The sequence below is a fragment of the Notothenia rossii genome (genome assembly GCF_949606895.1).
Source record: "Notothenia rossii genome assembly, chromosome: 9".
NCBI lineage: Eukaryota > Metazoa > Chordata > Actinopteri > Perciformes > Nototheniidae > Notothenia > Notothenia rossii.
Window position 1 is genome coordinate 22,094,383 of NC_136907.1, and position 20,459 is coordinate 22,114,841.

The 20,459-nt window shown below is 39.1% G+C and overlaps 1 protein-coding gene across 1 annotated transcript; it reads left to right on the forward strand.

Annotated features, from left to right (window-relative positions):
* Positions 1 to 12,920: 12,920 nt before the first annotated feature.
* Positions 12,921 to 19,475, forward strand: ube2g1a (ubiquitin-conjugating enzyme E2G 1a). The gene is made up of 6 exons (XM_079652350.1): positions 12,921 to 13,155; positions 15,541 to 15,643; positions 15,781 to 15,878; positions 16,342 to 16,520; positions 16,982 to 17,102; positions 18,205 to 19,475. Exons 1-5 carry the CDS (start codon positions 13,110 to 13,112, stop codon positions 17,066 to 17,068), a joined length of 513 nt encoding a protein of 170 aa, XP_079508476.1. The 5' UTR covers positions 12,921 to 13,109; the 3' UTR covers positions 17,069 to 17,102; positions 18,205 to 19,475.
* Positions 19,476 to 20,459: the final 984 nt, after the last annotated feature.

The window sequence follows — 20,459 nt, forward strand, 5'->3', positions numbered from 1 at the left end:
CTTTCATTTGTTCATCGTTCTTAATGTGATGTATAGTAGCTTTGATAGCTGTCCATACCTTCAGACAGCCTAAAAGTAAAACACAAGTTGTTTATTCACAGCCCGAACGCTCATCGAGATGACTGGATCAGTCATGACAACTTGTGATCAGCTCCGATTAAATTGTGATATCAATTCTGTAGCTAACCTCCAGGGAGCACGTTTATTTGATGAAATACCTGTATCCCTCTCATCACAACAAGACTCTACACTGTGCAGGAAAAACAATTACATACATGAAAATAACCTTGATGCATGGGAATTAAACACACAAACTATCTTCCGTGGCTATACTGATATGTCACAGTAACGGTAAACCACAGAAAAGTAAGTCCAGCGGGGCACAAGTTGAATACATATAATACGGTAGTTCTATTATGCCTTTAAGCCTATACGTTTAACCCATAAGAACCCGGACCCATTTCTACTTTTGGGGAAATTAAGGGGAACGTCATTTAGACTAAATAGACACATTTCTGACAAGTAACCCCCCTAGTGTCAAATATCTGGGCTTTAATGGTAAAGTAACTCTTATTTATAACTTAATTAACAAGGATGATGTTTTGGTTTGCATTTGTTTGAACATACTATGAATTGAAGAATAAAGCATATGTTAACTAAATATAATTGAATCAGCTAAATTAACTGACCAGACCATAATCATATTTCTAATTGTGCATATATGTCACTCCGGGTTTACTGTGAATGTTTAGAGTTAAAGTCCCGATGTGACACCATGTGTCACAGCAATATTTATGTCATTTGTTTCATATCAATTTCATCAAGAAATGTTTCCACAACGGGTTAAATGTAATCAGAATCAGAATACCTTTATTCGTCCCACACAGGGGACATTTGTTACAGCAGAAAAGAGCCGAAGACAGCTTAATGTTTAACAAATGACATGTCATGTAAGCATGTTTATTCTTAAATGGCTTGAATATTAACTTTAGCAACAAAAAACCTTTCCAAATCTAGCTAGTTCTGTCACATGTTTTAGCCTGACACATGGACATCTTCTAATTGTGCATATATGTCACTCCGGGTTTACTGTGAATGTTTAGAGTTAAAGTCCCGATGTGACACCATGTGTCACAGCAATATTTATGGCATTTGTTTCATATCAATTTCATCAAGAAATGTTTCCACAACGGGTTAAATGTAATCAGAATCAGAATACCTTTATTCGTCCCACACAGGGGACATTTGTTACAGCAGAAAAGAGCCGAAGACAGCTTAATGTTTAACAAATGACATGTCATGTAAGCATGTTTATTCTTAAATGGCTTGAATATTAACTTTAGCAACAAAAAACCTTTCCAAATCTAGCTAGTTCTGTCACATGTTTTAGCCTGACACATGGACATCTTGGACATGTTGTTATGGGAAGACAAAAGCAAATGACAAGGACCATGACCCCAGACTGTTCAGTGTGTGTCACTTAGGGCAGTGGTTCTCAAAGTGGGGTCCGCGACCCCCCGGGGGTCCGTGGCACTCTGCCAGGGGGTCCGTGAAAAGTTTTCAGATTCATTAATTTAAATTATCATGATATCATTTTTTTTTCATTTTTTTTTTTTACAAAAGGCTTCATAGTTCAACAAATAATATTTTATTTTTTTAATCTAAAATAGTTCATAGATTACGTTCTAATCTAACAAATCTATACATTTAAAAATCAAGCGTGTCACTCGTTACCATGGAAACAACAATAACTGGTACGTCAGTCAGAGAGCGCCACTGCTAGCATCATAGAGATATAACACGGCTAGCATACTACGAAGATGGACCGATTTTTAAAACGACAGGTTACGGCTACAAATGAAGTAAATGAAAAACAAAAAACAAAAGTAAGGAAATACGATGAGGAGTATCTCCAATAAGGATTTATTGAAGTGGAAGGGAAACCGAAATGTCTGATATGCCTGCGGTGTCTTGCCAATGAGGCGATGAAGCCTGCCAAATTGAAGAGGCACCTCGAGACCAAGCATCCAGATTATGTAAAAAAAGACCGGGCTTTTTTTGAGAGGAAGGGCGAGGACTACAGCCAGCAACAACAACGGATGGTTAATGTTACGTCTGTTTCTGCTAAAGAGCAGATGACGAATTTAGGACATGTCTGCTGATATAAAATCACAACTGCTGGAAAGACTGAGAGGGTCTAAATTCGCGGTTCAATTGGATGAGTCCACTGATGTGTCCGGCTCTGCGCGGCTCATCGCACTGGCGCGAGAGGAGAGGGAGAGCCGCAGAAGTGAGACTGACTGAGATTACTTTGAGCAACATGCATGGGAATAAGTTACAATATAATACATTTGTGTATATTTCTCGCTATTCAGATGGTCTGCTGCCTGGTGCTGCTGTTGCGCAATGTGCAGTAGTGTCCTCTTTTCGCACCATGACATTATCAGTTATGAATTTGTTTTTCACTGCTTGAGAAAATGGACTTGTGGCTGAGAGCGTGTGAAAAATGTCAATTGTGTGAGAGTTGGCAGCCCTGTGAACTCGCTTGACATTATTATGTATGAAACTGCCAATCAGATTTATTTACTTATTAATCGAAGGTGCCGAAACGCTGTTCTGGATCGTTCCCGCCCACTTTAAACCGTGTGTGTGTGTGTGTGTGTGTGTGTGTGTGTGTGTGTGTGTGTGTGTGTGTGTGTGTGTGTGTGTGTGTGTGTGTGTGTGTGTGTGTGTGTGTGTGTGTGTGTGTGTGTGTGTGTGTGTGTGTGTGTGTGTGTGTGTGTGTGTGTGTGTGTGTGTGTGTGTGTGTGCGTGCAGGGGCGCAGCTGCCCTGTGTCAGGGGGGTATGCAGCAACAATTTTGGCGCCCCCCCAAAAAAATTTTTTTTATATATATATATATATATAGTAATAATAAATAAATAAGTCTGCTGGACATGGCCTTTAAATAATAAGGGTTTATTTTAAAGCATATCAGCCACTGTAGGTCTACCATCATTAAATAATAAACAAATTTACACATTTACAATCATTATAATCAATGCAACATAAAACATTAAAACATTAAAATGCAAAAGTAAGCTTACAAAGATCCATTAGAACACACTCTGTTAACAACAACCACAGATGTAAATCACTTTATAGCTAACTCTGGTACCTGAACTGTCTTGTACACGGCCCCTGACAAATAAGCTAATAAATAAAAAAAATTAAAAAATGATGTAGCTTATGTAACAATGTTGCTACCTGAGATTGTAGTAGAGCACTCTTTAGTTGCTACTAAATCGTAACATGGCGTGCCTTTGCACTTGCCCATTTATCTAGTATTGCATCGAATGAAACAGTTCGTGCCACACTATTTTCAATTGAAATGACTGCTAATTGGGTTAAGCGATCATTGCTCATGTTGGAACGAAGGTATGTTTTAATCAGCTTTAGCTTGCTGAATGATCTCTCGGCAGAGGCAACTGTCATAGGCATTGTCAGGAAAACTCTCAGGGCTACTGTCAGATTTGGGAAAACCAAATCAAGGTTCTCCTGTAGGAGGACATTTAGTTTATCCAGAGCCTTTTCATGCCCCCTAAGTAGACGGCTTGCTGGGTAAATTTCCTGAATGATATCCCTTGAAACATCATCGGTAGCCAGTGCATATCTTGTCACTGATTCCTCCAACTCAGCTTTTGTCATGTGTTCCATTTTGTAAATGAACTTAAACTTTTCGGACACAAGCTGAAGATTGCAAAATCTGTCAGACAACTCCTGAATTACAGTGTCAACAATAACATTAAAAACCATGCACCTAAAATGGGTCTCAGGTTCCTGTTCAAAATGGCCAGTGCTTGAATCATCTCCATGAAATCTCTTTTGCTTTCTGCAACGTCTTTCCTTAAAGTCAGGGGAAGCATCCATCTCAATGGCTAGTCTGCGTGCAATGTCAAGGGATTTCTGAAACCCCTCCTCTCTATACTTACAGAAGAATTCTTTCAGAGAATCGATCATCCTTATGGCAGTGTCCATCGAAATGTTCACTGCTTGCATTGCCTTGCTAACAAACGTGATCTCTGACAATAGATCATACCAAATCAAGAGGCACATCAGAAACTCCATGGTAACAATCTCGCCAGAGAGCGACTTTGCCTCTGAGACTGTTTTGCCGTCTTTTTCCACTTCCTCAAGCTTTTCCAAAGCGTCAAGAATCCCCCCTAACTGGAAACGCACAGCATTGACAGAGTCTATTTTCGCCTCCCACCTGGTTTCACTGAGAGGCTTTAGAGTAATGTCCACAAACTCTTTGAGGATATCCCACCTCTTCACCGAAGCTGAAAAAATGGTGTACAGTCTCTGGATAGTGCCAAAAAAGGTAAGACACACTCTGTTTGATGATGCAGCATCACATAGGAGAAGGTTGAGACTGTGGCTACAGCAGGGGATAAATAGTGCCTCTGGACACTTCTGCTGCACCAAGGCTTGAACACCTTTGTGTATACCTCTCATATTCGAGCCATTGTCATAACTCTGTCCCCTACAATTCTTCAACTCCAACCCCAGGCTATCCAGCACCCCAGTCAGTGTTTCTGTGAGACCTTTACCAGTTGTGTCCTTCACAACTATGAAGCCAACAAAAGACTCATTGATGGTGGCTTTCTTTTTGTCGTCCGTATGAACATACCGGATTATGACTGAGGCCTGCTCCTGCTTTGAAATGTCAGGAGTGCAATCCAACTCCACAGCAAAGTACTTGGAGGCTTTGACCTGGGCACAAATTTTACCAAGTACACAGTCTGCAATTGAATCTAAAAATTCATTCTGAGTGCACCAGGAAAGATATCCTGTGGTTTTTTTAGCCGCTACCTTTCTAAGATGCTCTGCTAGTGTGACATCATATCGTGCTATGACCTCAAGGACACCCAGAAAATTTCCATCTTTAGGATCTCCTAATGTAGCATTCTTCCCCCTCAGTGGCAAGTTCCTTTCTGCGAGAAAGAGTATGCAATCGATCACTCTCGTTAACACGCTTCTCCAGTGTGCCTTTTCAGCTTCTATGGCTTTTTGCAAGGTACTGTCAATTGTCTTACCAAGGCGTAAGCGAGATGTTAATTCTTTCCACAAAAGATACGCGTTGATGTGTAAACCACTGGTTTCATGGTGCTGCAGCGTTTTTGAAAGACTCTTCCAGTTATTATATCCCACCACAAAGCGTGTGTCAACAACGCTAGCTCCACCGAAAAGTTTACACGCAAAACAATACACCTTATTCGTACTTTTAGAATACAGTAACCAATCTCGTGCAACTTTCTCTCCATTTGACATTGTGCGAAAACAATACGCTTTCGAAAAACACCTTCTAGACTTCTCTGATCTTGGATATGGCCCATCAGGACATTTGTGTGGGCCATTTTCAACAACACACTGCCTAAATGAGTCCCCAATCTGATGTGGTGGTGGCCAGTCTGATGGATCTTCTGAGTAAGGCCTTGACTCAGCCCTCTCCTCTTCACCTCTCTGTTCCACAACCTCATCTTCACCTCTCTGTTCGACATTCTCTTCCACCTCATCTTCACCTCTCTGTTCCACATTCTCTTCCACCTCATCTTCACCTCTCTGTTCCACATTCTCTTCCACCTCATCTTCACCTCTCTGTTCCACATTCTCTTCCACCTCATCTTCACCTCTCGGTTCGACATTCTCTTCCACCTCATCGTCACCTCTCGGTTCCACATTCTCTTCCACCTCATCTTCACCTCTCGGTTCGACATTCTCTTCCACCTCATCTTCACCTCTCTGTTCCACATTCTCTTCCACCTCATCGTCACCTCTCGGTTCGACAATCTCCTCAAATTCCACCTCTGTGGTGAGTGGCTCTCCATCTCTGTCTGCACTATTATCCCCAAAAAGGACACAGTGAATAGGTTGGTCAACAGAACTTCAAACCATACTGGACATTGAGTTTTGTGTGGTCAAACTAATAGAACTCCTACTACCTGACATCATCACTGGTCTCATCTCTACTTGATGCCATCGCCGACCTCATGTCTGTCTCATTCACTCCTTGCCTGTGTTCTTTTCCACTAAGATATATTGTCAAACAAACATTATGAAATAGATTTTCCATATTAGTTTTTCCTTATTAATAATATTAAAATAATATTAAGAAATGAATCTGTTGGTATCAAGACCCCTACACTTACACCTAATGTTAGACCTACCTGTTGCCTTCCCCTGTCTTTCCTGAGCCACCATCCTCACACCTGAATAAAATGAATTCACTGTTAAAGCAGCTGTCTAAATTAAATTATTATATCAGCCCAGTGATAAGGCAACTTAATAATAAAAAAAACAACACTATTATGCCGTGTAAGGTTGTGCTGCTGTTGAAAGTACATTCACATTTTGGATTTTAAAAGAACAAATAAAAAACACTATTATGCCGTGTAAGGTTGTGCTGCTGTTGAAAGTACATTCACATTTTGGATTTTAAAAGAACAAATAAAAAACACTATTATGCCGTGTAAGGTTGTGCTGCTGTTGAAAGTACATTCACATTTTGAATTTTAAAAGAACAAATACGGAGAGCTACTTAGCACAGACCTGTAAAGAGATGTGACCCTGTAATAACAGCTTCTGTGTCACCAAACAGATGTATAGCCTGTATGTCTGACAGCACAGCTAACATAGACAGCTAATGGCAGCACAACATATTTAAATGATTCCATGGTTAGCTATGTTTTCCAGCTTCTTGACATTTATTGTGCATGCTACCTTATATTTACCAGTTGTTATTTTACCTTAATACAATTTGGACGTGACATGCATGGGGTTTAACCAAAATCTAAATGTAGCTATCAGAAACATCGGTTTGCATTAAAGCTAGCCGTAAACCACACTTCAGCTGCTAGTGTTAGCAAACACTAGCCAATCTGAGAACAGTCTGTTAACATGAACTGACATTTGCAAGCCTCTTATTTGGTAGCAAATGTGTGCATGATTCCATGATAAACCAGAGTTATTGCATTAGTTATGTTTTCCAGATTCTTGTCATTTATTGTACATGCTACCTCATACTTTCCATGTCAGCGCTGGCGCAGCAACATTGGTTTGCATATTCTAAGCTAGCCATAAACCCACCCACCTTTGGCTGCTACATGCCCAGTGTTAGCATACGCTAGCCAGTTATTTCCAAGCACAGACAGACGTCACACTTTAAATCATCCTATTCCTACCTGTTGCCTTTCAACATCCACTTATTTAGCTGTTGTCGCATCCCTTGACACGCCGTCTCCTTTTCCCTCTTTCTTTTTCTATTTTCTGCCCCCGACCGCTTTTTTGGTTTATCCATGATTTCTTTTTGACGTTAACTCACAACGAGCGCCTGCTCCTCAGTGTTCACGGCGTCCCTGCTCGTGCTCCCTCCTCTATGTCAAAATTCTATGATGGAATCTTATGAGATAGGGCGCCCTTCTCTAGCATATTACTCCTCTAAAATGTTTTAAAACCTTAAGGAAATGCAGAAACTATTTAGAAACATAAAGAAAATACCATTTTATTTTTATTTAATTTAATTTTTTTTTTTTACCATCGCTTGTTGGGCGCCCCCACTGGTGTGGCGCCCCTATGCGTCGCATATAGTGCATACCCACTTTTTGCGCCACTGCATAAACCCACCCACCTTTGGCTGCTACATGCCCAGTGTTAGCATACGCTAGCCAGTTATTTCCAAGCACAGACAGACGTCACACTTTAAATCATCCTATTCCTACCTGTTGCCTTTCAACATCCACTTATTTAGCTGTTGTCGCATCCCTTGACACGCCGTCTCCTTTTCCCTCTTTCTTTTTCTATTTTCTGCCCCCGACCGCTTTTTTGGTTTATCCATGATTTCTTTTTGACGTTAACTCACAACGAGCGCCTGCTCCTCAGTGTTCACAGCGTCCCTGCTCGTGCTCCCTCCTCTATGTCAAAATTCTATGATGGAATCTTATGAGATAGGGCGCCCTTCTCTAGCATATTACTCCTCTAAAATGTTTTAAAACCTTAAGGAAATGCAGAAACTATTTAGAAACATAAAGAAAATACCATTTTATTTTTATTTAATTTAATTTTTTTTTTTTACCATCGCTTGTTGGGCGCCCCCACTGGTGTGGCGCCCCTATGCGTCGCATATAGTGCATACCCACTTTTTGCGCCACTGTGTGTGTGTGTGTGTGTGTGTGTGTGTGTGTGTGTGGTTATGTGTGTGAGCAACAGAAATGTCAGATACTGTATGTTGCATTTATTGATTTAGTTTGATATGTGTGTCTTCACTTGCAGAGAGAAGCAATCAGCTTCATGGACTGCTTTGCATCACTCCAATAGTGTCCAGAGCTGGCTGCCATTACAAGTAGTGGTTTGGGATTGTAGCAATGCAGTTGCAGTTGTTTTGCAATTTACTTGATATATGTTGCAATGCAGGCATGTGTTCAATTGTTTATAGCCTGCATTTATTTTGTTATTAGACTTTTATAAATCATTTAATTTTAACTAAGAGTGAAACACTTGATGTGTTATCTTTGTGTGTGTGTGTGTGTGTGTGTGTGTGTGTGTGTGTGTGTGTGTGTGTGTGTGTGTGTGTGTGTGTGTGTGTGTGTGTGTGTGTGTGTGTGTGTGTGTGTGTGTGTGTGTGTGTGTGTGTGTGTGTGTGTGTGTGTGTGGTGTGTGTGTGTTCTGAAATGCACTTCAAATTATCACTTTTCTCTTGATTTCCCTTTGATATTTTGTTTAGGTACAGTATTACTTGCAGCTAATTGATTGATTGTTTTATGGGTATTCTGTGTTGAGATGGTGCAAATATTTTTAATACATATCTAATATATTTCTAATACATTGCTCTTGTGTTCTTCTTTCACATAACTAAGACTATAGAAGTGTAAAAAATAGGCTACATCAGATTATTCCAAGGGACATACATGTCGAGTCAAGTCAATTTTTATTTATATAGCCCAAAATCACAAATCAGAATGAGGGGGTCCTTGGTGTATTCTCTATCTTGTAAGGGGTCCTTGGCTGAAAAACTATTGAGAACCTCTGACTTAGGGACTTCATGAGATAAAAAAGGCTAAAGCTGTATAAGGAACTTTCCAGAACATTAAAATTTCATGTGACACCCGTGTCTAAGCAATTCTGTCTGCCTTCCGTGTTCCTGTTGTTATTTACTTCCTCTCTGCCTTCTTCTGATGATTTATCTGTTAGTTTGTGTGTTTAATTCCCATGCATCAAGGTTATTTTCATGTATGTAATTGTTTTTCCTGCACAGTGTAGAGTCTTGTTGTGATGAGAGGGATACAGGTATTTCATCAAATAAACGTGCTCCCTGGAGGTTAGCTACAGAATTGATATCACAATTTAATCGGAGCTGATCACAAGTTGTCATGACTGATCCAGTCATCTCGATGAGCGTTCGGGCTGTGAATAAACAACTTGTGTTTTACTTTTAGGCTGTCTGAAGGTATGGACAGCTATCAAAGCTACTATACATCACATTAAGAACGATGAACAAATGAAAGTCGGACACAAATATATAATTTAAATGATTTATTGAAGTTTGCAATGTTTTGAACAGGCATCCACACAGTCACCTAGTTTGTAATGTTCGATACCTCCCTGTAAGCGTCACGATATCGGCCTCTCACCCACAACCTCACATACGAGTACTGAATGTGCAGCAAAGTGATCTTAGGAAGGCAGATATGGCAAAAGATGAACGTAAACGACAAACGATGTTTCTTTCCTGGTAAGTCAACAATGGGTCCTCAATGTACACGCCCCGGATTCCTATGACGAAAATAATAGAATGTCGCCAGTTGTCATGACTCAACTTATACTGCAACACCGGATCAGCTGATCGCTGCACGGTGCAGCTCAGCGTCTCTCTCTCTCTCTCTCTTTCTACGCACAGCGGATCCGCTGCCCGTTTAACAGCCTCATCTTTGTCAATCTTTCTTATGTTCTTTCTCTAACACGTAATGAAGGTTATTTAGCGTTTTAGCTCCTGTGTTGTTAATATTGACCACTATTTCCTTTATGAAGTGAAGCAGCCTCCCTGTGTCCTCGCGCTGTACTCACATCCCCGGACCCCCAGACTCGGAGGAGCACAGGGATGTCAGTATTGTTTATGAAGCAGGGTATAGAAAGTAGCTACATTATTGAAATGAAAATACTATTTATTTACTTTTACAAACAGTGAGCAGCTGGGCAGCTGCAGCATGTGTATTGCAGGACATGTGTAAGCGTCTTTGAGTTTTAGAAAAGCGCTAGGCCTATAGGCTATAAATATAATGTATTATTATTATTATTAGGCCTATGTGTTGGACATGTGTGGTTGGACTCTGTCTCACAGGCAGGTTGCAGCATGTGTGTTGCAGGACATGTGTTGGACACACAGACTGTGTGGTTGGACTCTGTCTCACAGGCAGGTTGCAGTGTAACATCAGAGGAGACTGGGCCAATTGTACATTCTCAAACTGCACCACTTAGAACTAACTAAACAATGCAGAGATTATTTTTATATAATTGTATTCAATAACCGTAAGAAATTAAACAGTATGAAGTGATTTGTAAATAGGAATACAGATTTGACTTAATGTTTTCATAAATATATTTTCCTCCCAATTTGTCATGGGACTTATTTTTACCCTCTCAAAGAACCGGAATCGAGAACCGAAAATAACTGGAATCGAAAAGCAGAACCGGAATCGTTAAAATCCAAACGATACCCAACACTATGTGTGATGCAGTAAAATCTTACCGCTATGTCGTAAAAACCGTGGGAAAATGTCAAATACGATGGCGAAGAAGAAGATTCCAGTGGCCCCAATTTGTGTCCATTCTGGACAAGTGAAAAATGTATTCGGACAAGTAAATTGCCAAACTCACTTGTCCATGGACAAGTACTCTCTAAAAACTTTTTCTCACACTGAGCACCCTAGGGTGACGTCACGTGCCTCATGCAGCGGGAGATATCCCCTCCGGGAACATAAACCCCCAAAGTATCTGAAAGACTAGGCCCAGAGAGAAAGTGACGAGGATGACAGTACACTTACCAGCATAGATTACTGCTACAGAGTAGTGTACCTCAGACCTTTAAAGAGGCCATGATATCCCCTGAATCAGGAAAATGGGAGAGAGCGATGGATGAGGAGATGAGGTCCCTGGAGGACAATCATACTTTTACTCTAACAAAATTACCCGAGGGTAGACAGACAGTGGGAGGCAAGTGGGTGTACTCAATCAAGGAGGGTATTGAAGGGCACGACAGGTACAAGGCCAGGTTTGTAGCTAAAGGCTAAAGTCAGAGGGAAGGAATAGACTACGGTGAGACATTCTCCCCTACATCTAATCTGACCAGTGTACGGGCAGTTATGCAGAAGGCAGCCGAAGACGACTTGATTTTACACCAGATGGATGTGAAGACAGCCTACCTGCACGCACCCATTGATAGGGACATATATATGGAACAACCTGAAGGTTACGAGAAGAAAGGAGAGAAGCTAGTGTGCCAACTAGAAAAATCCATTTACGGCCCGAAACAGTCTGGGCAAAATTGGAACGAGATGCTTACAGAACCCAGTAGATCCCTGTGTTTACACAAAGGTGTCAAAAGAGTCAGGGAAATTGATAATTGTGATTTGGGTGGATGATTTGATCATCGCAGCAGACAACACTAGAAACCTAGAGCAGGTGAAAGATATGCTCTCCACCAGATTCAAGATGAAGGAACTGGGCAGGTTAAAACATTTTCTAGGCATGGACTTCGAATAGTCTGCCAGTTGTGTAAAAATATCCCAGAAGAGATATGTGGAAAAGATCCTGAATCGTTTTGACATGCAGGAGTGTAGAACTAGGGAAACACCATGTGATCAAAAGCTAGACTACAATGAGGATGCACAAAAATTTACGGATGTAAAAATGTATAGAGAAGCTGTAGGCAGCCTAATTTATTTGACAACATGTGCTCGCCCTGACCTATGTTTTGTAGTGAGTAAGTTATCACAGCATTTTGCTGATCCCACAGAAGAGCACTGGATTACAGCAAAACATGTTTTCCGTTATCTTAAAGGTACAACAGATAAACAGCTTTGTTACAGAAAGAGCAGCGAGGGCTTAGGGCTTCAAGCCTATAGTGACGCAGATTGGGCGGCAGACGCCACAGACAGGAGAAGTACCACAGGGTATTGTGTGAGTATGAGTACAGACAGCTCACTGGTTTCATGGAAAACAAAGAAACAGCCCACAGCTATATTATTTGTCTAAAACTAGACTTTAATGTAGTGCCAGAATTCAACCGTATACATGGCAGTCTGAACATCAATTTGTCTTTATTCTTCTCGTATTCTGCAGAAGAATATCCATAGTTACACATCTCCAAGCACCCATCCATATAACTGACTGATCTTCAACGTGTTCAACCTGGAAGACATCTGGACATCCGTCATCTTTTTTTTTGTAATTGAACTTATGAAGGGATTTACCATAATGTGTCACAGAAATGCTGTCCTCTTTGAAAACACTCTTAGACTCTATGGTAATTTCTAAGAAAGCCATTACTTCAAAGCATATTGACAAGACAAAGACAAACGCTGCAAACGCTGCTTTATAGCTTATAGAAAATAGAAGCTGACAAACATCTATTGTCAGTTCAAAATACAATCATTATGAGATGCAGGGCGAGATATTGAAAATAAGTAATAAGTATTAATAACGAGAGGAAAGAAAAGGAAATTGTAAAAATTGCAAAACAATGCCCATTGCAGGATAACATCTGACAATATTTTGTGGGAAATGTTTACAATCGTCCAAGAAGAACAGAGTTGTTGCAAAAAAATCCAAGGCAAGATAGAAATGTAAATGTAATATATATCCAGAAGGTGGCAGTAATGCATGCCGGCTTCTGTGAAATACCAACGAAGAAGAAAAGGAAGAAGAAACAGCAGCAGGAGGAGGAGGCGGCGACGAAGAAGAATGACGAGAATACTAAACTGAAAATAGAGGGACGAAGTACACTTTAGTCAACGTTAAATTAACGCTATTAACTCAAAACATTACCTTTGAACAAAGCGGCATTACATTTGCTAAACTATGACAGAGCCTCAGTCTGCGCTGTTACTCAGGAGACAGCTTGCAGGTAACGTTAATTATTAAACCTTGGTGGTAACTGATGCTGGCTGCCGAGCTAACGATGAGCCGCCGCCGTTAGCTGTGATTCAAACGATGGTGCTACTGGCGCAAACTGTTTTCTTCAGCCTTTCACACTAACGCCAATGACAAATAAACTGCGCTGACTTTATAGCAGTGGGCGTCGACAATTAACAACATCCAGTGTGTTGAGAGACCAACTCTTTTGTATTAAGACGTTACATACTGTTTTCAGTTGAAAGCCGCTGTCAGAAGTGTCAGCGACTTTCTAGTGTCGTGCTAGCTTAAAGCAGCTAGCATCACGTTAGCCTCTATCTGGCTTGAGTGAGTCGATGTGTTTACATATATTTCAACATACATAACAAGTAGTGTTTCATTGTATAGACACGGTGTTCGCTAGTTATGTGATCAGCCTGATGTTAGTTAATGTATTTATGTATACAATAAAATAATTTCCCACTAAATAACCCAATGGTGTTGGCAAACCGTATTTAATTGTTAACATAATACTCGCTCCATCTGTATGCTAAATTAGCTGCTGTCACTGTTGTTAGCTTCAACACGCCTAGCTAACGAGCTAATCTCGCATTATCTATATTCGCAGTTTTAGAAAAGGCAGTCTGCCAATTGCATTTGACATATTTCTAAGAACACTTGAGTCGAACAACGCATCATGTAACTTGTTTGGTTTGTAGCACTAATTTGAGGGACATTTGCCTTTCAGGGACATAATGTGCTCTTGTGTAGCTTTATATAAGGATATTTCTGAGTAGGACTTGATTGCAATGAGGTAATTAATCTGATGTCACACATTTGTAGTTGCCTCCCTATAAGCACTTGGAACAATTGCAGAGGCTGTTTATTGTCCTTTTGTTGCAGACATACACTTATAACAGAATCCAGTGTAGCATTGAAACTCACTTACTGGTATTCTCTACCTAATCCATCAGTGCTTGTGAAGTAACCTTAAAGCCTCAGAGTTCACTTGCGACATAGAGGCAGCTATTTAAAAAAATTTAACATACAGAAAGTTAGAATAGAAGTTAATGTATTCACTGACTGACCAATAAAACACATCTATATCCCTGAGAACTTTATAGATAGATAAAGCCCTCAGAGATATGGAGGCGTGTTGCGTAGTGGGTAGTAGGTGCTCGGATCAGTGGGTCACAGCCAGGTTCAAACCCCACTGCAGTCAGCATGTCGTTGTGTCCCTGGGCAAGACACTTCACCCCAAATTGCCCCTGTGGGGATTGTCCACAGTATTGAGTATGTACGTCGCTTTGGATAAAAGCGTCCAACAAGTAAAATGTAATATACTACTATCTAGTATAGTACTACTGCTAACAAAATAAATCTATTATTATTATTATTATTACCAATACACTAATGTACAGTATGTGACCTACTGCACAGGTACTTGATGTCCCAAGCCGTGCCAACAAACAAATAATAGAAGTTTATAATCCTTTTACCTGAATCTGCATCAAATAAAAGAAAGAGATAAACAGTTATCTCAATTTATTCACAATAATTTCCCAAACACTTTAAAGTAAACATTTAAATCCAACTCATGAATCGTTGAAATCATTAAAAAGGCAAGGAATATAAAAAAAATACTATTTAATAATTATAGTGATACAAATGTTTTGTGGTGATCAGATTTGGGAACAATTTGAGAGAAACATGTCTTAAAACACTGAAAATCTGTGTAGGGGGATATGTTGTTGATAATATTACTTAATTCCCTAGATTTCTTGAATCTTGGAAAAAAAAATATTGTATGCCTCACTGTTCCAAAATTTTGAGCAAAACATAACCATCTTTATAAATGAGCACACTCCTAATTTAAACCGAAATTAATCCGATCATCCTAAAACGAATACAATACAATACAATGCAAATAGGACCAACATCCTAACTTTTTTTTAAGCGGTGAAAAGCCCACAGGGTTTACAACAATCACATACAATTGACTGTCACTCTACCCTTTTACATTTTTCCTTAGACCAACATAAACTGACTTGACAGGATTTTAGATTTTGCTCAGAATCAGTATTCTGCACAAGTGGTGATGGTATATTTAAGTTTGTTAATATTCTATAAGTAATAATACATGTTGAAATGCAAGAACAGTTAAGAGTTACAAAGGGAAATATGTCTCTAGAATTGCAGTTTGATCCAGTAAGTGAGTAGGAGTTGGCTGAATAGGATGGTGTGTGGTTTCAGCAACAAGAAGCTCCATTCACACCTCCACGCAAGGCCTCCGTAGACAAGGGTTTTAAGGCACAGCATCATTGTAATTTTATTCTGTAGGAACTATAATAAAATGAGCTTTTGGCAATTTGAATTTGGCTTTTGTTTTTATACCTAGAGCTAAACAAAAACCCAGTAGAAGGATTCTCAGCTGGCCTGATCGAGGATAATGATCTCTACAGATGGGAAGTACTGATCATCGGGCCTCCAGACACACTGTAGTAAGTTTACCATATTACAATAAAAATATGTTTATGTTGGGCCTGGCAACTCTTATTGCTCCTCAGTTGCTGTGGATGCTGTGAAATTTACACAAAATGCACTTTTTATAATATTGATTATTCTCTTTTTTCCACAGTGAAGGCGGTGTGTTTAAAGCTCATCTGACATTTCCCAAAGATTATCCTCTCAGGCCACCTAAAATGAAATTCATCACAGATATTTGGCATCCTAATGGTACGTACAGGTGTCTGCTTCTGTGTGTAGTAAGACAACCCCTCTAAAATATTTAAATATTTCCTAGGGTTTCATTTCAGAAATGTTTAGGATTTTTTATTTTTGTGATATGTATAAATGCTTATGATAGCAGGCATTTGTTAGTTTTTAAATTAAAGTCAGAGGAATACATTCCAAATGTCAATATAAGGCTGTAGCAGGGATACCTTTTATTTACAAGTTATAGAATAAGGTAAGTCTTGCTAAAAAATGCAATCAATGTGACAAAAATAAACTTTAAAATGACAGACATTTTTCATAGGTACTGTCTAAGAACAATATCATGAACTGGTTTGGTAGTTGATAAGCTAAATGTCTTGTGGACATGACTACAAATTGTGTAATTATTATTACACATAGCATAGGAAATGCAAATAGCATTTTCTGCTTCACAAGTTTCCATATATTTTCTTTTTCTTTCCAGTTGATAAAAATGGAGACGTATGTATTTCTATTTTGCACGAGCCTGGGGAGGACAAGTACGGCTATGAGAAACCAGAGGAGCGCTGGCTGCCGATCCACACAGTGGAAACCATCATGATTAGTGTTATCTCTATGCTGGCTGACCCAAATGGTGACTCACCAGCCAACGTGGATGCTGCAGTAAGTTTAATTATTTAAAAGGGTTATTAGAAGTAGTATCCTTCCCTGTAATTGTAGGATTTTTTTATACCATTTTTTATTTTCTTTAAATGTCTTTGTTTCATATTATTTTTGTGTATTTTAATTGTTTTGTATTTAATATAGATGTAAGGCAAATGATAATGCATATTTCTTTGTCTTGTTTTATATATCCATTTTCAACAAAGTAAATCTTTGGACAAAGTATGTCAATTAATACAAGAAAATAGAAATAGTGTGCATAAAATGCATGTGCTTGTCTCTTCCAAGCACAAACAAGCAAGAAATAGCTTATGTATGTCTGCAATGGCATTAAATAGAGCATATATCTAAAAATGCACAAGTAAAAAATGCATGAATGTAATTTAGCAATGAAATAAAAATGGAATAGGCCAAACACTTGAAAAGATAAACTGAATAGTTTACCTTTTTTCCCTATACAGAAAGAGTGGAGGGAGGACAGACACGGCGCATTCAAAAGGAAAGTTGCCCGCTGTGTACGAAAAAGCCAAGAGACTGCGTTTGAGTGATATTTAGCAACAAATCTAGCTTCATGTTTTCAGGGTAAGTATTCTTGACTTCACAAATCACAGCTTCCTTGTGCATCAGGCTAAACCTGTCATTTGGCATGCCATGTTTATTAGACACTCCTGTGCCCTCGAGACCAGCGGTTTTCAAAGTGTGAGGCGCGCCTCCCCTGGGGAGCGCCAGAGAGCTTCAGGGGAGGCGCAGCATTAGAAAAAAAATAATGAGAAACAGTGAAATCTAGCTGGTTAACTTCAGCTAACTTTATGTGAGCGGCAACATGGATCGATTTTTAATGAAGTTACCTTAAGTGAAAGAGGAGACAGCATCTGGCACAAAACGTCAGCTTTGTTATGAAATAAAAGTTGTGGCTCATCGGACATTTATGAGAGAAAATCCCTAATGTCCGAGTGCAACTGAATGCAGCACAAGACGCGAGCCGCATTCAGCTGAGGCATCCCAGCTTGATGCTCTGCTCATGGATGACTCGATGAGCATAAAAAAACGTTAAGATGTTGACCTTACGTGTGTAAATATATATTTTTCTTTGTGGGGGTCTGCCCCCAAAAAACAGTTTTAAGTACTGAGAAAGTCAAATAAGACGGTGTGTAAAACTACACTGCCCAGCCAAAAAAAAGTAACCACTTTGATTTAACTAGGCCAGTAGGTAAGGGCATTCCACTGGATAATAATACCCCTGCATTATAGCAACAATAATAATAATAATAATAATAATAGCAATAATAATTGGGAGGGGACTTCCCACACTTTGAACACCCCTGCTCTAGACGATGTAGGCCTCAGCATCTGCTCCAATGTGAAAGGGGGAATGGAACTGGGCAATAGCTGTGACATTGTTTGAAATAGACATATCGATTCTCTACTTAAAGGAACCAGAAATGCACCTTTAGCCTTACACTATCTCATCTGACCCTAGGGTGTCACTCACTGTCAAACTGACTAGAATAAAAGTACCAATGAGTACAGAACGTATACCCTAACTTTATATTGCACACACATCAAACCGGTGTTATATACTTCATGTCTTTTGCCTTGTTATCATTTAATATTTGAGCTTGTTGATTGGTCCAGCTGCTTGCCAACAATTATTTTCTGTTATATCTTGTGGACTTTCCCACAGGTCTCCAATTGAAAATTCAACATGGCACTGTTCCTGCACTCTTCCACCCTGTCGCCAGGCTTGTCCTCCTTTATATTTCGGCAGGAACAGACTGGCTACTGTAGGCTGCAATAGAACATACAAGTGAACACCAAGACTGACAGACAACCGCCAAGCAAGTGCCAACACAAAAAAAAAAAAAAAAACCCAGAAGACGATAAAACATTTTTCAAGTCTGTGAACTGATTCAACATTCAGGAAGATATTGTAAAGACATGTATATATCACAGACTAAACCGGATAATATATAAGCACCCTTTCCATCCATCAAGACACTTAGACCAAATGAAAAGCGCTGGCTCAGATAGATTTATTTGTTTCCATTTTCTCTCCTTCAACCCCAGCATGCATTAATGATCTTTTAGATAGTTTGAACAGAAGGTCTTGCATATAAAGAGAGGTGTGAAGCTGTTGGAGGAATATTACCTATGAAGAACTTGATTGACTCGAGAAAGAGATGGATGACCGATGGAGGGACTACAGCCATATTAGAACACGCAGATGGATTCTCTAACACTCAGAGCTCGACATCTACGTGACCCTGATCGGTTTTGTCTTTTCTTTATCTGTTATCTGTCCTTCCATCCGGCTCAGTTGAATGAAGAAAGGCAACATACCCCGTACGTTTTTTGTGCATGCTACATTTTGTTGATCTTTTTTCAAAAGTGCCTCCTAATAAAATGCTTGGCCAATTCACCCTGCATTGAACATGTGTTAAAAAATTGTGAAAAAATTGTGTACCACCTATGTATACATTTATTTAAAAGTGAATACACAGGAAATCTGTATAATTAGGGTGTTGGTAACAATTTGATGTGGCAATAACTCTCCTAGTATGAAGTGTACACATCTTAATTTTTCATATCCAGATAAAGTTTGAGGATGCTCTCCGATATTATGTTATTTTAGCAGCTCCTCTTTTCCATGTCCCTGTTGTCCTCAGTAGGAATTGTTATGCATGCTTTATCATACCTTTGTTTAGGTTTGTTTTCTTTGCTGAATGTTTCTTGGATTTTGTTTGCGAATGTTTTGAGTGTTTGTGTATAAGGAATGTGTGCCCCTTTTTTTTTTTTTCGCTCTACCCCCTTCATCCACAAACTCACGTTTATTCTGCTCTGAACTATTGCAGTTATGCCTAATGTACAAAGACAAAATACTGATGTATATTTTTCATGTTATGAAACCTGTCACCTGTAGTAAGTTCTTCTAAAATATGACTTGTTTTCAATATCTACTTGTGTATTTAATTCAGGTATGTTATGAAAACAACAATGACTAAATGTTGCTCTTCACATAGACAATCAAAACCTTTCCTGTGGTATTAACCAAGTATTTTTCACAGTATTTAAAAAAAGAAGAAGAAAATAATCCTCATTAAATATTGCATATATTTAGATAATTCATTCACATTAATGCTCTGTGCCTTAGGCATTTATTTTGCTTTTCTGGTCAAAAGTTTTTACCGGAAGATTTTACCTTATTTTCCAATAGTCAAAAACAAATCAAATGTTGCTGATGGATAACCAAATATTACACTTTTCAGAACTACTGTAACATTGTTGCAGTTTATAGGTATGTGAACAGTTACGCTTGTTCTGTCTTGCAACCCCTACAAGCACATTACTGTCAACAAGGAACATTGTAGAATTTAACGAAGTAATAGTCCATAGTTTTTAGAAGCATAAGGTAGAAATTAGTACAGAATTGTGTCATATACAGCAGCTCAAAATGTGGAATTTGTTAACATTTGAGCATACTTTTTACTTAATCAACTAGTATCTTGGAACTATTGAGCTTCTGACACAATGTATAGTACAGTACATTTGATTTATTTCTGGGGATCAGGCATGTACCAACAAACATAATTGTAAGGAGGTCAGTAGCTTTTTTTCTATACAATGAATGAACCAATAAATACTTAAGCAGATCGTAATAGGAGTCTCGGATAAAAAGGATACTTGTATCCCTTTTAAATCCACTATGTGTACGTGTAACTCTTACTGCAGGAATTTGCTGGCTGCCACATTCGTAGACAGAGGTAGGATTTTGGCAGAAGCTCCTGAAGGCAACATAAGTTTGACAACCGTTTACCAAATTGACCTACAGTAAACCGTACTGCTTTGGTTCAGAAACACAACATCTTTTACAGTTTAGTATTAAAAAAACACATCATTTTATTGTCATTGCACCACTTATGTAAAATAACCAATTGTAAT